Source organism: Brassica oleracea, chromosome C1, assembly GCF_000695525.1.
Source record: "Brassica oleracea var. oleracea cultivar TO1000 chromosome C1, BOL, whole genome shotgun sequence".
Lineage (NCBI taxonomy): Eukaryota > Viridiplantae > Streptophyta > Magnoliopsida > Brassicales > Brassicaceae > Brassica > Brassica oleracea.
Window position 1 is genome coordinate 11,761,858 of NC_027748.1, and position 15,070 is coordinate 11,776,927.

A 15,070-nucleotide genomic window follows, 5' to 3' on the forward strand; every position below is an offset into this window, starting at 1 on the left:
TAGTACATTTCCAACCTGAAGAGTGAGCAAATACTTAATTCTTTTTTCAACCAACTAACAAACGCACTCTTCCTAAATTGTTGCTCTTACATTACTCTACTTTTTTCTTAAAGGAATTTTCCAAATCTACAACAAGTTCTATCTAACCAAGAAAATGTGTGATATCGTTGCTGTCAGATTCTGTAAAATAATAATTTGCAGGCCTCGCTCGAATTTAGTTACTACAAACTGACGCGTTGACAACTAGCTAAAAGAAGAGACATATGCCTTAAGAGTTTGAAACATGGAAAGGGCAGTTCTCAGTTGACATTGAAGGAAGTGCAAGGTGGAAATAATGAAGATTGCTTTCAGAATTCGTTGAAAACATAAAGGTGTATCTTCGATAACCAAATACTTTCCCATCTCCCATTATAATCGAGTAATCGTCATTCTGCCAACAGAAACAACTTCAAGGTGAAGTATAGATACAAGTATTATGGATATCAACGATGGTTTGCAGCGGGTCTGTGTCTTAGTACATTTCCAACCTGAAGAGTGAGCAAATACTTAATTCTTTTTTCAACCAACTAACAAACGCACTCTTCCTAAATTGTTGCTCTTACATTACTCTACTTTTTTCTTAAAGGAATTTTCCAAAACTACAACAAGTTCTATCTAACAAAGAAAATGTGTGATATCGTTGCTGTCGGATTCTATAAAATAATAATTTGCTGGCCTCTCTCTAATTTAGTTACTACAAACTGACGCGTTGACAATTTTTTTTTTCTGAAACAAACGTCTGCAGTTTCAGATTAGGATGGAGTTAGGGGAAGAGATCGGGAGAGGTCATTTTGATTACGGTTGCTCTCCTAAGCTCAAAAAAGAGAGGTTGTTGTTAGATGCATCCCAAAATCTAAGGTCAACTTTACAACTAATACTTTATGATGTTCTCCCAAGTTTTAATCTTAAGGTTTATGCTTCAATTGGCTTTAGGTTTGCATGCTCTTTGATAATTAGTATATATTACTATAAACCACGTGGATAGAGAAAATGTTCTTCTGTCGACATGACACTCGACAAAGCTCTTGACTGAAGTTGTGAAATACAAAGATTGAACTGTCTCATAATTTTTAATTTCCTTCGTTGAATACAAAAAGGTGTATCTTCGATAACCAAATACTTTCCCATCTCCCATTCTCCCCCCCCCCCCCCTCTCTCTCTCTCTCTCTGTATATATGACATTGCTGTTTTTTCTGTGTCCTGGTTTCTTTTGGGTCAGATGAGAGGCATGAGGTGAGGTATGAAGATGGCTACACGAGAGGATCAGATGCAAGGATCGAGTGGGAGAGAAGAGAAGATTTTTTGTTTTTGTTCGTTTGAAGGCAGTAAGTGAGAAAGAAAGACGTAGCAGATTGGGAGTGTATCAATGATGAAACGGTCTAGCACAGGAGCCATCTTTCCATTTTTGAGAGTTCCATGTACCCCACTGCATATACATTTGGTAAGAATTGCTTACTCTGGTAGCTTCTTGATCCAAATTCTGTTTTTACTGAGATTTCAGTTATGAGAGGGCCCAAGGACGTGAGATGTATCACTATAAGAGGAGGAAGGGAAGGGCCCATCATGATTCAATGCAAGAAGATGGGAAGGATGGTGTGGAATAGATTCCTAGAAGAATGACGTGGGTGAGGTGTTTCTTGCCTTTTGGTTACGTTCCATGTAACAATTTCCTATGCCTCTTGACAGTGTGTTTGGCCTTGATGGTTGTAAAAAAGAGGTGTATGATTAAGGGGCGAAGGAAGTGGCTCTCTCTTAGTTAGTGCGGTTCATGGTAAGGCATGTTGATGAAACGAGAGAGCCGAAGAAGGGTGTAACGAATAAGGTACTACAATCTTCATTTCATAAACACAGTCGTTTCATTTTATAAACACAGTCCTTGGGTTTGGTATATGCAGTGTGTTTCTGACATTGTCTCCAACTCTCAATGAAGTGGCTTGCTACAACCTAGGATTTGTGGCTCTTGGTTCACTCATTATGTTTTTTTGTGGAGTCTGTTCGGTTCATTCTTGAAGCAATTCATCGGAGAACAAAACTAAGCGGGACGACACCTGATCATTGGTTTTCCAGAATGGGTCATTACACTTCACGGTTGTCTCAAAAACGTTGAATTGACTATCAGATTGGTTAGCCGCAATGCCTACATGGTGATAACAAAATCTATTCCTTTGAGCAAAGTAAATCCTATCTCTTTGGCCATTTCTTGATAGATTGCAGTTTTTTGGTATCTTATACAAATTGCTATAATAGGGAAAAGCGGTTTTAAACTTTGGAACCAGAGAAGTTCCTTGTGTTCTAGATTGAAGTGTTCATTGATATTTTGTTCTCGAAATCAAGTTTGCTGTAGTAAAAACTTAGTGAAAATCTGAGTTTGCATTATCCCGTGTCTATGTTATTGTTTCTCTTATCGTTTTAGTATTATCTTTGTTTTATAAGTTCAAGGAGTGAACATCGATTTTGATGTTCAGGGCTTGAAGCCTGAGGAAATCAGTGGCATCAACAGCGATTTTTGAGTGTGGAACGCTTGCTCAAATGGGATGTTCATCGGTGGCACAAAAGTACATGGTTATCGAAAGAGAGCCAAATGCCTTTATTCGAATGAAGAAAGTAACATAACTGATTCTGATGAATCTTTTGCCTTTTTTTGGTAAATATATTTTGCCTTTTTAGTCTGAAGGCAGTTGTTTTTAATTAATTAGTGCTACTTTTGTAGGGAGCTGGTGGTGTTACAATCAAGAAAACCACCCAAGCCTTGGTCTTTTTTTATGTCAACCAATGACCTTGACCAATGCAATATAGTTGTAGAGAGGTTTGGTGACTACCTGATTGATACATGGCTCTGAAATTAATGTTACTGCTATGTTCATGTCTCTCATATTGTCTTCCTATCGAGGGAAAAGCTATATATGTAATGTGATCCATCAAATTAATATTCAACTCTGTATTACCTTCTACCATGTGATGAGAATCTCAGGGTTGTAGGATTCTGAAATAGTTTGGTATTGTCTTCATTTATGTCAAGTTGCAAAATTTTAATAGTGGTCTTACCAGAGCTTTTCAGCGTTTACGATTAGTTCTGCAGATTAATCTTTCTGTAAATTACAATAAAAGATTGATTCAGGTCACAAGATCATAGGCACAGGTAATTGAATCAAAATTAACAAATAATCTTTGTACAACAATTACACTGAAGGAAGAAAGACAAAATTATAAATGTAACAATTTATGGACAAAACCATTGAGGATCATATCTCACGTATTTTTTACTATTGCTACCTTCAAGCTGAGACGTCAAAATATATAAAAAATTATATGTATTACAATAAATTAGATAATTAAAATCAAAATGTCTAACCTAATAAAAGTTAAAACCCAACAATGGTAGGGGATCTAGAGTCATAGCTAACCTTCTTGACAGAGTTGACAGAGATTCAAAACCTCAAAAACAGATTTTGAGATAACATATATTAATTTTAAAATAAACTAAAACAACAGATGAATTCAGTTTTTTTAGCAAACTAATTTATAATTGGAAACAGCTAATTCTTAAAAATAGTTTGTGAAAATTAACTTATAACTAAAGAAACAATTGGAAACAAATTTACAAAATACAATCCGCGTGTAGCGCGAACAAAGGATTTAGTGTTAAATAACGACGTAATTAACTTCTAATTCATTCTCAACTGAATGAATGACCTTCGGTTGTGTGTTCTCATCTAAATGGTCCCCCGATCGTTCTCGTATTTAATGGCTCATGGTTCTTTTCACTCGATGAGTATATTAAGCTGCAATTTTGTAAATCGTTATTTAGACTAAATAGTAGATACTATATTATATCTACCTTTTGGTTTATATTTTTCATAAATGGTTTCTATTAAATATTCCATCCAATTTTTTTCTATTGTTCATCCACACCAGATGCGACACCTGATAATATCTATCGTATCCAACATCATTAATTGTCATTTCTGCATACGTCAGCCATTTATAACCCTATTAAGTTTTAACCCTGACTAAAGTTGATCTCCTGTTAGACTAGAATAATATGGTGGACATTGGACAATTTAGTCAAGTCTTCTGTTTTCTTGTATTACTGAAAAATAAAAGTAAAGGTGAAAATATATGGGCTTCCATCGCATATGATCCATTTGTGAATTCGCTGGCACAAAATCAGTCGTCGGTAGCAAAAGGTAATGGAAGAAGATGTTGCTGATTTTAAATGCTCGAAGATTTGTAAGTGTTGTTTGAAATACTATACGAAATAAATATTTTCCTTCAGACTTTTTAGCTTTGAAATTTTTGACAAAGTAGAATTTTAATGAATATTTTAACCAAACGCAAGAGAAAACGGTGGGGGTGGCATAATTCATATTCTTTCTATTTCAAAAATTTAGTTGCAAGGTAAAATTTTTGCTTATGATTTAAGTATAACTTTTAATTAATTTATTTCATTTATCGTAATAATTTTTAAATAATTAAATAGATAGGAAACTGAACATTTAACCATTTTTGTGCAGAAAGACCTTAAACAACTTCTAATTTAAAACATAACTAGATTTTAATCTGCGCTTTTTAAGCGCAAATATTTTTTTTTTTACCGTAAAGCCAAATATTAAATGAATTTATGTCTATTATTAGATATCTATAGTATTTAAAATCTGTTCTACTATTATTATTTTAGTCTGGTACAACGTTTTCATTGAGTTTTAATATCCGAGTCAAACTTGTGGTCGAACTGAGAGATTCAGTTACTCATATATAGTGGGGGTAAGATATAATAAAACGAATATGGTAAAAATATCTTAAAATAAAAAAGACCGTTGTTAACCCACTGAGAAGAATATAATTTTGATTTTTTGTTTTGAAATTTTTGATATATAAATATATATTTGACCCTCATAAGAAATATTTTTTTGTACATAAAATTTTAAGAATAATACCAACATGTTTATTATTAAATAACAAATGTTATTAAGTGTATTTGTAAGTACATTAACTATCAATGTACCAAAATAGTGAACCAATTTTTTTTTCTTTTTAATTTTATTAATAGTAGCTATATTATAAATCTTTTAAAAAATCAGTTTGAGACAAATGTTTTATTATTAGAAATCTATACTATTTAAATAATGTTTTATTTATATATATTTATGTACAAAATTAATGGTCTTCATAATTTGGACTTTAAAAAAAAAGAATTAAAAATGGGTCTGAAGTTAATCGGGTTTGTAGTATTTTTTAACTTAAAATGGGTTTTAACAGTTAAATTTGTTTTGTTTAAGTTAAAGGCTTAAAGCTCACACTAATATTTTTAATCTTCCGACAACGAATAGGTAAGATCTTTTTTTGTGCAGCAAAAATCGTGTCTTTTTTTCCGGATCGAAACTCTAAAAGAAAATAATTATCTCCGGAGGCATTTTTTGGTTTTCTTGTCTCTGTGAATTGTTTTTTTCAAAAGTCAGGTTTGGTGAGACATGCCATGCGCGTATATAAGATGTTTAGCATTGGTTGAATAAAAAAACTTGGAGAAGAAGTTAATTTGATTTATGGCGATTTTTGGTAAGATAATATTCATGAGCATATTTTCAATATATTCTTTAAGCGAGATGTGTTCGTTAAGAATCTTATTTTAAAATTTTAATGCTGGTCACATGCTGTTATAATATATAGGGGAAGACCAAAATATAAAAAAAAAGAAAGTATCCAAACAACTTTCATAAATAGATTTTTTGGGATTTCTTCCCTTTTAATAGTATTGATGCGTATAATATATAAGGTCTTACAAGGGTCAGAAAAATATATAAACACTCAGTAAATGATGGTGATTTTGCAAAGGTAAATATTTGGTATAATTAGTATGATTGCCTTAGAACCTTAGTTTTAAAATGTTTTTCTTTGTGTAAAAAAATGGTATGTTTGTATTTCAAATATGCTAAGGGTTACATATTAAGCACATTACAGAGTCAGAGTAAAACTAAGTCGAAGTGATGCATTTCTAAAGAAGCATACGTGCTTGTTTCCTAGAAACTAAGAATTAGGAGGTTTCAACAACGGAAATTTTGATTTGATACATTAAAATCCTAATTTAAGAAATTAAGAGATGAGACGATCTGGGCCAGATTCACGTCCTGAAATGGGCCCATCAACGAACAAAGGTTATCCATAATCTCAAAAAGACGAAACCTTCCGGGTCGTGAAGAAGCTTTACGATAACGACGGCAATCGGTTAGAAAAAAACGTGAACCACACCGATCGGCGATCAATCGGAATCATCGGCTAAGTAAAAAGATGATGATCTCTCAGTTCTTCGTCTTATCTCAACGAGGAGATAACATCGTCTTCCGCGACTGTAAGCTCCCTTCTCTGCTTCTTCCTATTCTGTTTTTCTTCAAAGTAGAGACTTCTTGTCACTGTTTCGACATTCTTTTTCCCACGAAGCTGCTCTAAGCTCATTGATCTGTTTGATCTATCCAGCATTTCTTACCTGCTAACATATATGTTCATCTCAATTTCCGATCAGATTATACGATTTGATATCCAATCAGATCTTCTTGCATCAAAGTTAGTTTCTTCCGTTTTGCCGGAGGAGATGATAGTGTTTGTGTATTAGAAGAACCTTGTTTTGTTTGAACGCATTTGATTGGATCCACTAAGATTGTGTAACGTTTTATATTGCTACAGATCGAGCTGAGGTACCCAAAGGAAGTACAGAGACATTCTTCCGTAAAGTCAAGTTCTGGAAGGAGGATGCTAATGCTGAGGCACCACCTATCTTTGTAGGTACCCTCGTCGTACTCATTAAGAGATATCAATTATCAAATACTTTGTTTAATGAAAATGAATTAGTTTTCTTTGGTATGTTTTAAAGTCAACTGTTAATGTAATGGTTTTATCTTACTCTTTTTTTTTTTGTGCTTTATAGAATGTGGATGGCGTGAACTACTTCCATGTCAAGGTTGTTGGTCTATACTTTGTTGCGACTACGAGGGTTAACGTTTCACCGTCTCTTGTCTTAGAGCTTCTACAAAGGATCGCTCGTGTTATCAAGGACTACCTCGGTGTTTTGAACGAAGATTCTTTCAGGAAAAATTTTGTGCTCGTCTATGAGTTGCTTGATGAAGTTATTGTAAGTCATTTCCACATTCATTTTCTCGTCTTTAGCAAGCATATTACTGTATATGATGACCATATGCTCTTTTTTATTAGGATTTTGGTTACGTGCAAACTACTTCAACCGAGGTTTTGAAGTCCTATGTATTCAACGAGCCGATTGTGATTGCTCCTGCACGCCTTCAACCTATTGATCCTGCTGCCATCTTCACTGTAAGATTTGAATTTCTTTTTTCCTCTTTTTATTGTAGATGTGACTGACCCCTTGAGTTAATGTTATGCAGCAAGGAGCCAAAAGAATGCCTGGAACAGCAGTCACAAAGTCGGTTGTAGCTAATGATCCCAGTGGTCGGAGAAGAGAGGAAATTTTTGTGGACATCATTGAGAAAATCAGTGTTACTTTTAGTTCAAGCGTGAGTAACTAACTTTCTTGCTCAGTACGGAAGTCTTGGCAGGCTCTATTCACCTTGCCACATCATCAACGCTATGCATTGTGTCCTAATATATGTTGTTGCATGTTAATGTTATTTTCTGATTTCTGGACAGGGTTATATACTGACTTCTGAGATCGATGGCACCATTCAAATGAAGAGTTATCTTTCTGGTAATCCGGAAATTCGTATAGCTCTTAATGAAGATCTAAACATTGGAAGAGGTGGAAGATCAGTATATGGTATTGCTTGTTTTACCCCCTTCAATCAAATGTTATTATAGAGAGTGAAACTACGTCATATTCTATCTTGTTTCACTCTTTGAAACCTTGGTAACTGATATTTGGGTTTTGATAATGCTTAAAATGTGAACTAAGCTGCATGATTCCACTTATAAGCTTTCTTCATAACCGTTTCCTTAATATATAGCTACTACCTTAGTATTTTTCTTATCAACTTCATACACATAAAGTGGGTTCGATCTACTTTTACAATTTAATACTTAGCAACATTAAAACTGAGGTATAAATTCATTCTTTTGTTGCAGATTATAGGAGTTCTTCAGGATCAGGGGTGATACTTGATGATTGTAACTTTCATGAGTCTGTTCGTCTTGATAGCTTCGACTCGGATAGAACTTTGTCCCTGGTGAGCTTCAGAAAATTACCACATAGTCCCTTGTCACAACATGTTGGTTTGCTCTTTAATTTGCGTTTCGTTTTCAGGTTCCACCAGATGGTGAATTTCCAGTTATGAATTACCGTATGACCCAAGAGTTCAAACCTCCTTTTCATGTTAATACCTTGATTGAAGAGGCGGGACGCCTTAAGGTACAATCACATGTGTAGACATCTTTTGAACTATATAAATGTCTTTTTTTTATCACAGTGCTTAATTCACATATCTCTGCTTGTTGAAGGCTGAAGTGATTATCAAAATACGCGCTGAGTTCCCTTCAGACATAATTGCAAACACGATTACTGTCCAGATGCCATTGCCAAATTTTACTTCCAGGTATATAACTTTTTGGTTTGTACGCTAAAATGCGTTTTCGTAAATGTCAGTCATGGTAAATTTTGAATCAAACAAGAGATGGATTCAACGAGGGCTTATGTTTGTTGTGGCAGGGCTAGTTTTGAGTTAGAACCTGGTGCGGCTGGACAGAAGTCAGATTTCAAGGAAACCAACAAAATGCTTGAATGGAGTTTGAAAAAGGCAAGTGTTGAATCGTTTCCTAGGTATATATAAAGATAGTGTTGTGCCTCCTCCATAAGCTAACTGTGGTGTTCCAGATCGTTGGTGGGGCTGAACATACACTGCGTGCAAAGCTGACATTTTCACAGGAGTTTCATGGTGAGTGGGTGACCCATCCTCGTAAAAGTTTTCTTCCTTATTTGTCCTCTCAGATAAAGCATCACTGGTAACATTTTGATTTCGTTTTAGGTAATATCACAAAGGAAGCAGGGCCAGTTAGCATGACCTTCACCATACCGATGTACAATGTTTCTAAACTTCAGGTGAGTAAAAATACCAATGGTTATTACCCTTCTTGCACTTCCATTAGACGCCCTGTTCAGTTTTCACTAATCTGTGATGAATTGTTGTAATGCAGGTCAAGTACTTGCAGATAGCAAAGAAATCAAGTAGTTACAATCCATATCGTTGGGTGAGATATGTGACACAGGCCAATTCGTATGTGGCTCGGATATGAGATAATGTTTGTCTATGTCCTAGTACCCTCTCCTCGACAATGTTTGTTCATTTTTGGATCATACTTCTACTAAGAGGATCCTTCACAGTACGAGCTGAATGTTGTCTCTGCTATTTGGATTTTTTACATATCGTCTTGTTTTGTTCTCTACCCTGGAAACATGAATCTGAATGCAACATATGCCAAGTTATGATAATTGCAAGGAAATAAAAGCGCAACATTGAGACACTTCTCAATAATAATTTAATACACCTTTTTTGTACACGATTAGATTAGCTTTATTACTGAGATAAAAATCAAAACACCTTATTAACAAACGTAAATTCCGTTCCATTACAGTACATTTTCATGGGCAAAATCTCTCTTCCCCACTATACACTACTATATATACCACTTCTCAGTAACAACATTTCACCAGAGCCTAAAAAGGTTTGTTAATAAAACCAACCCCCTTCTACGTGTGTACACTACTTTGTTCTACTACTTTTAACTTAGCTGAGCCAGTCGACAAAAAAAAACATCGTTTCCCCTTACCTTTCTCCTCTGTGATGATGTCTTGAGGCTCGGCAAGTTTCTGGAGAATAACGACTCGAGTCACCTAGCCGCGAGTGCCTAGTGAAGGGAGGAGAAGGCGAGGAAGAGGTTGATGTTGGAGAGGGAGCCTCGGAATGTCCGTGAGCCCGTCCTTGATGATCTCCAAAAATGAAGTCAGCGAAGTCGTCCATGCTTGTACTGTCTGTGCTACAAGAGCATTCATCTGAGTTGCTGTCAAACAGAGAAGAACTGTCACTCGACGAGTCCTCTTCTAAAATTCTCTGCAGCCTCTGGAAGCTGGAATAAAACGACTGTATATTGCCAGATCTGTCACCACCGGGAGTGTTGGAAGAACACACAGGACTTGCGGTAGACACAGACCGTGAGACAGTAGTCTTAGGTACCGGCGGCGGCACACTCCGTTTTTTATTGGTGGATGCTTCAGTTTTATTACATACTACTAATCTTGGAGGCATTGGAGAGCACCTGTAGTCAGTTAGCATAAGTAACCAGATCGAGCATAATCCCTAATCTTAAAGAGTGAGAGACGCATTATAGTATTTATTTACCTTGCGTAGAATAACATATACGCTCCTTTTGTCAAGACCCTTTCAACATCAGAAGTTACTACCTGAAAATAATCAATGCACAACCAAAAGTCACGACATTACCAAGCTTATTTGGAAACTAATTGACAACAGCTTTTGCATTAATAAGATATGAGCATCTTACCGTGTTATCATCTGCTTTGTACCACTTGTTTTGGCTGTTTCTAATATAGCAGACATAGTGACCAGAAAATGCTGCATTCATTACATCCAAGTGAACAATAACTCCATAGAGTTTGTAGTCATGTGATTTTTCACTTCCACGGCTGACATATGGAGCCAAATCCAGCGTTTCTGGAAACCTAACCAACTTATTGAGCTTCCCGAATTTCCCTGACTGCAAAAATTTAAGTGTCCTGAAATTGTGAGCAAACAAGAGAACACAGATGGACCTCAACATAAACAAACCGTGTATCCACTGAAGATAGAAGTTACCTGGAATCGTTTTAGTGCAATAGTAAGAACATTTGGAGGCTCTATGATTTTTAGTTTCTTTTTGGCTCTCTCATAGGATTTACACCTGCTCACACAAAGAAAAAAGTTAGCACCCATCAACCATCGATTGTAAACCTCATTGCCAGAATCGAATAAGAGGTTGCAGAACCATATAAATAGCTCATGCAGAACTCTAATCATCCATAAAACAATGAAAAGAGAATTGAAGTATCAACCTGCCACATTTGTATTTGTTTTCTCCATCCAATATTTCAGTCCTTGTAAATCGACGCAAAGCATCCTCCAAGGTGCTAATATCCCCATCAATCTCAACCGTTAGATCCATCATTTTCTCACGCCGCTCTGATTTCTCTTGACATTTCATGCATTTAATCTGGCAGACATTTTCAAACGATCAGCATTACTACACCCTCCAAAACAATGTATAGGTCATGTAGAAATTTAATAGATAACAATACCTTTGAACGGAGGTATCCGCCGAAAGTCAAACCAATTAAAGTTGTATCCTCTAGTTTCCTAGTCTTTGGCTCATCGTATTCAGATGCCTTGATACACAGTGTCTGCATTGTGTCAACAACAAACCTGCAAAAGGCAAGAAGAAAATGAAATCAAAACAAGACTGTTCAAGTTGTAATATCCATATATGCACCAGAGTTTGTTCAATTGCAGAAATGTCAGTTCACCTAAGGAATTCATGTGCATCCTCTTGCTTGCCATTCCCAAGAGAGATTCCAATATTCTGTAGCCGTGACAGCAACCCACTGGGGGACAATGAAGACTTCCCTTCTGTTGCCTCTAAGACCAGGTTCTCAAACCCACAGGTGAAGCATTGTTCTTTGTTTGGACCTAATAGTTAAAGTGACCTATTTAGAGCTTGATAACAATGATAACAAAACATAGCATCCCAGAACAACTAGCACATATTACACAGAAAAGAGAAAAAACAGAGAGCAGAGACCCACATGCTCTAGAATGATGTCGCTGGAGAAAGTATGTGGTCAGAGGAGGAGTGAACATAAGGCATTGGAAGACAACATTGGCAAAGCAGCTGCAAACAAAAGAGAATTTTCTTACATCAGCGAATGTGAACTACACGCTGAATATTACAACAGCCACAAAATAACCTGCTCTTCTTTAGAAAGTATAATTACTAGGATAAAAACGCTATGTAACGAGTAACTGGGGTTACCTATTGCCAGAATTGATGAGGCCACAAGGCTGGAGCTCAGTTTTATTCGTATACAGCTTAACAAACAATTCATATGAAAAGAGCCCCTGCATGTCACAAACAAGTTGATAAGAACAAATTAGCTGAGATGATTTGTTGATGTAGGAAATGAGTGTTACACAATGATGATAGCATCCTAGAACCCAGTGATTACCTTATGACCATGTCTTCCTGCCATGTCATTCTCAGCTAATGACTTCGGTTTAGTCCACTGGTCTACAACTTTCAGTACCGATGCCTTCAAACCACTTTTTCCATTTAGAGAATTTATACGGCGAACGGCAACACCATTCTTTTTCTGATGGTCAATAACTCTTCCAGAATCTGCACCTACAGCTGAATGTTTCACAACATCAGGACTCTCCCTCGCCTTTGTGGTCTTGGATGCCAAAACTTGGACTTCCCCAACCTTCAGAGGGGCCAGCACAACGCCACTTCCAGTACTGGTGCTCTTTGACTTACGAAGGGTCACAGTGGACAAACCAATAGGATTCAAAGGAAGTGGCGCCTTGATAGAAGACGAACTTGATAGTGAAATTCCAGCTTCGTCAGATCTTTTAGCAATTCTTTCATTTCTATTCACTTCATCATGAAAATTAGGAGACCCTGATGCAGCCCTGGGAGTTTCTTCCGAAATAAAATTCCTATGCTCAGAAACTTTACCAGCTGAGGTATCTCTAGAAGGGGCAAAGGATATATGCAGAGAGGATTTACCAGGTTCACGAGATTTAGAACTATCACGATTCTCAATTACACACTCTGCTGATCCAAGAGCCGTACCCCAAAAATCAGACGACTTCAGAAGAGACGGGTCAGCTGATCCTGGAAGCCTATCCGGAACGAGTAAGCTACTTGATTGGCTCGGGTTCTGCCCAGCATCACCCTCAGGTTTAAGCAGATTCAATTTAGGCAAACTAGCAAGGTTATCTACAGACTCAACCAAATGCACAAATTTAGGAGACAGCGGCTTAGATGGAACATCATCAATATTGCTGAAACAGGTCTCCTCTGCCGCTACAGAAACATGAGCATCCAGCAAGGGCTCCGATCTCTCGGAATCAGATGAACTAAGGCACTCACCAAGAGAAGTATCATCACTAGAGTCATCACGAGGTGAGGAGGAAAAGCCAGAGAACGAGGATCCAGATGTTTCAGCAACAGAAACAGCTTCTTCCTTATCTATAAGGTCATCTTTGTTATCTGCACTTTCTCCACTCACATCTTCAGAAGATCTGGCAGGCTCAGAAATTATGGCTTCCCTGATTGGTCCAGTAGCTGCTTCTGAATGCAGCAATACAGTTTCATCGCGAGTAAGCCCTTCATTTCCTTCTCCAAAGTTCAAATCAGAGTCACTTTTCTCATCGTCTGTATTATATGTGATGGAAGCAGGCTGACATTCATCTTTGTGACCTTGCCGCCAGTGGATGATTTGACATTTCCCGGAACTGAACAGAAAAAAACAAAATAATATGTAACGAACAATACCAAGACAATACTACATGTTAAGATTTAAACTTCTCATACGCTAACGTGCAGCGCTTAAGCCACTGTCACCCAATGGCCACAGATTAGCCAAGATTCAAAAAAACTGTACTTTCTCAGAAGATAGTTAGCTACTCATAAACCTATTAACATAGAAAACGAAGTCATTTCTCTTAAAATCTCCGGTCCAGTATGATTCCATGATACTGCTAAAGTTTACTAAGTACAACTTATTCATCACATACAACTTTAGCATCATAACATATTAACACATACCAATAACGAACGGCTTTGCAACGAGAGCACCGAGTCAAGGCAGGACAATAGCAAACAGGACAATAGAAGCTATTAGCGACGGGAGCAAAAGAGAACTCGACAGAGGCCTCTCGCTCCACCCTAGCAGCTTCCTCAGAAGCATGAATAAGAAGTCTCCGGATCTCCTCCCTTCTCAGAGCCGCGAGCCTCCATTGGCGGCGAACGACGAAGCCAATCAGAGGTATAGCTAGCAGAGAGATCACAAGGACTAGACTAGAAAGCCCTAGATCCAAGACGAGGAGCATTTATCCTCCCCCAGATGCACACACAATTAGAAATGAGACTGAACTCCAAATCTGACCACCAACCATAGATCTCACCGGCGTATTAGCCGGGAAGGGGGTTTAATTTGAGGATCACTAAAGGAGATTTGGCATGCAGAGAGAGAGAGAGAGAGAGAGCTCAGAGTTGTTTCGCTGGTGGGTAAGCTTCCAAATGATGACGGACCCAAATCGAAGATCAGACGAATAAACAAACCCTTCAAGAGCCCAAGTTGATTGCTTCTTCTCTAAAAAAAAATGTAAAAATCTGGTTTTTTCTAGCTTAGGGTTTGAAAGAAAGGAAGATGAGAAAGAGAGAGAGAGAGATTCTTCGGTACAAGGAGGAAGAAATTAGCAAGAATCTTTACTTTTTCCAAAACGAAGACGTTTCTTTACCACGAATTTTCTTTTCTTTTCTTATTTTTTCTTCGGTACAAGGAGGAAGTCTTTTTTTTTTTTTTTTTTTTAAACACAGGAAGTCTTTTAATTAAAACCAATACTTTTCAGGTGGTAATTTTTTTATTTCATAATGAGAAAATAATTGTTCAACGATAATATGTCCTTTCTAAAATATGGTATTTGTTATAAATTAAGCATTGAAATGATCATCCACTTCTTCACCAAACTCAAGCACTATGATCATCCACTCATTTACCAAATTAAGCACCATCTTTGTTATTTTATGTATTGTTGTTCACTATAAATACCATCACTCATCTCACTCTTTTGTACACCATAAACAAGAACAAGAGTAATTCATCAAAGAATCATTACATTTTCTTCTTCCTTCTTATAATAAACTCTCTCCCTTATACTAGTGTTATTTGCTTCCTACGGGTATTAAATTCTACTCTTATTTAAATTTCACGATACTATAAATTATAAGTTATTTCATAACA

The 15,070-nt window shown here is 36.7% G+C and overlaps 2 protein-coding genes across 2 annotated transcripts; one reads left to right on the top strand and one right to left on the bottom strand.

Moving 5' to 3' along the window:
* Positions 1 to 6,231: 6,231 nt before the first annotated feature.
* LOC106307148 (AP-4 complex subunit mu) lies at positions 6,232 to 9,438 on the top strand. Its single transcript, XM_013744024.1, has 13 exons — positions 6,232 to 6,385; positions 6,718 to 6,812; positions 6,959 to 7,162; positions 7,243 to 7,359; positions 7,431 to 7,559; positions 7,693 to 7,819; positions 8,125 to 8,225; positions 8,303 to 8,407; positions 8,497 to 8,591; positions 8,705 to 8,792; positions 8,870 to 8,930; positions 9,021 to 9,094; positions 9,190 to 9,438. Exons 1-13 carry the CDS (start codon positions 6,325 to 6,327, stop codon positions 9,286 to 9,288), a joined length of 1,356 nt encoding a protein of 451 aa, XP_013599478.1. The 5' UTR covers positions 6,232 to 6,324; the 3' UTR covers positions 9,289 to 9,438.
* Positions 9,439 to 9,578: 140 nt separating this feature from the next.
* Positions 9,579 to 14,525, bottom strand: LOC106307137 (ubiquitin carboxyl-terminal hydrolase 16). Its single transcript, XM_013744014.1, has 11 exons — positions 13,873 to 14,525; positions 12,269 to 13,559; positions 12,076 to 12,161; positions 11,849 to 11,934; positions 11,570 to 11,732; positions 11,345 to 11,468; positions 11,102 to 11,259; positions 10,866 to 10,950; positions 10,555 to 10,767; positions 10,392 to 10,453; positions 9,579 to 10,308 (listed from the first exon to the last, which is right to left on the bottom strand). Exons 1-11 carry the CDS (start codon positions 14,154 to 14,156, stop codon positions 9,819 to 9,821), a joined length of 3,042 nt encoding a protein of 1,013 aa, XP_013599468.1. The 5' UTR covers positions 14,157 to 14,525; the 3' UTR covers positions 9,579 to 9,818.
* Positions 14,526 to 15,070: the final 545 nt, after the last annotated feature.

Excerpts from the sequence above, each read along its gene's own strand:
- LOC106307148 (XM_013744024.1), top strand. The coding sequence starts at position 6,325 with ATGATGATCTCTCAGTTCTTCGTCTTATCTCAACGAGGAGATAACATC. Across the intron at positions 6,813-6,958 it reads CTGAGGCACCACCTATCTTT|AATGTGGATGGCGTGAACTA; the intron begins GTAGGTACCCTC and ends TGTGCTTTATAG. Across the intron at positions 8,931-9,020 it reads ATTTTCACAGGAGTTTCATG|GTAATATCACAAAGGAAGCA; the intron begins GTGAGTGGGTGA and ends ATTTCGTTTTAG.
- LOC106307137 (XM_013744014.1), bottom strand. The coding sequence starts at position 14,156 with ATGCTCCTCGTCTTGGATCTAGGGCTTTCTAGTCTAGTCCTTGTGATC. Across the intron at positions 11,935-12,075 it reads CTCATCAATTCTGGCAATAG|CTGCTTTGCCAATGTTGTCT; the intron begins GTAACCCCAGTT and ends TTTTGTTTGCAG. Across the intron at positions 10,454-10,554 it reads ACAAAGCAGATGATAACACG|GTAGTAACTTCTGATGTTGA; the intron begins GTAAGATGCTCA and ends GATTATTTTCAG.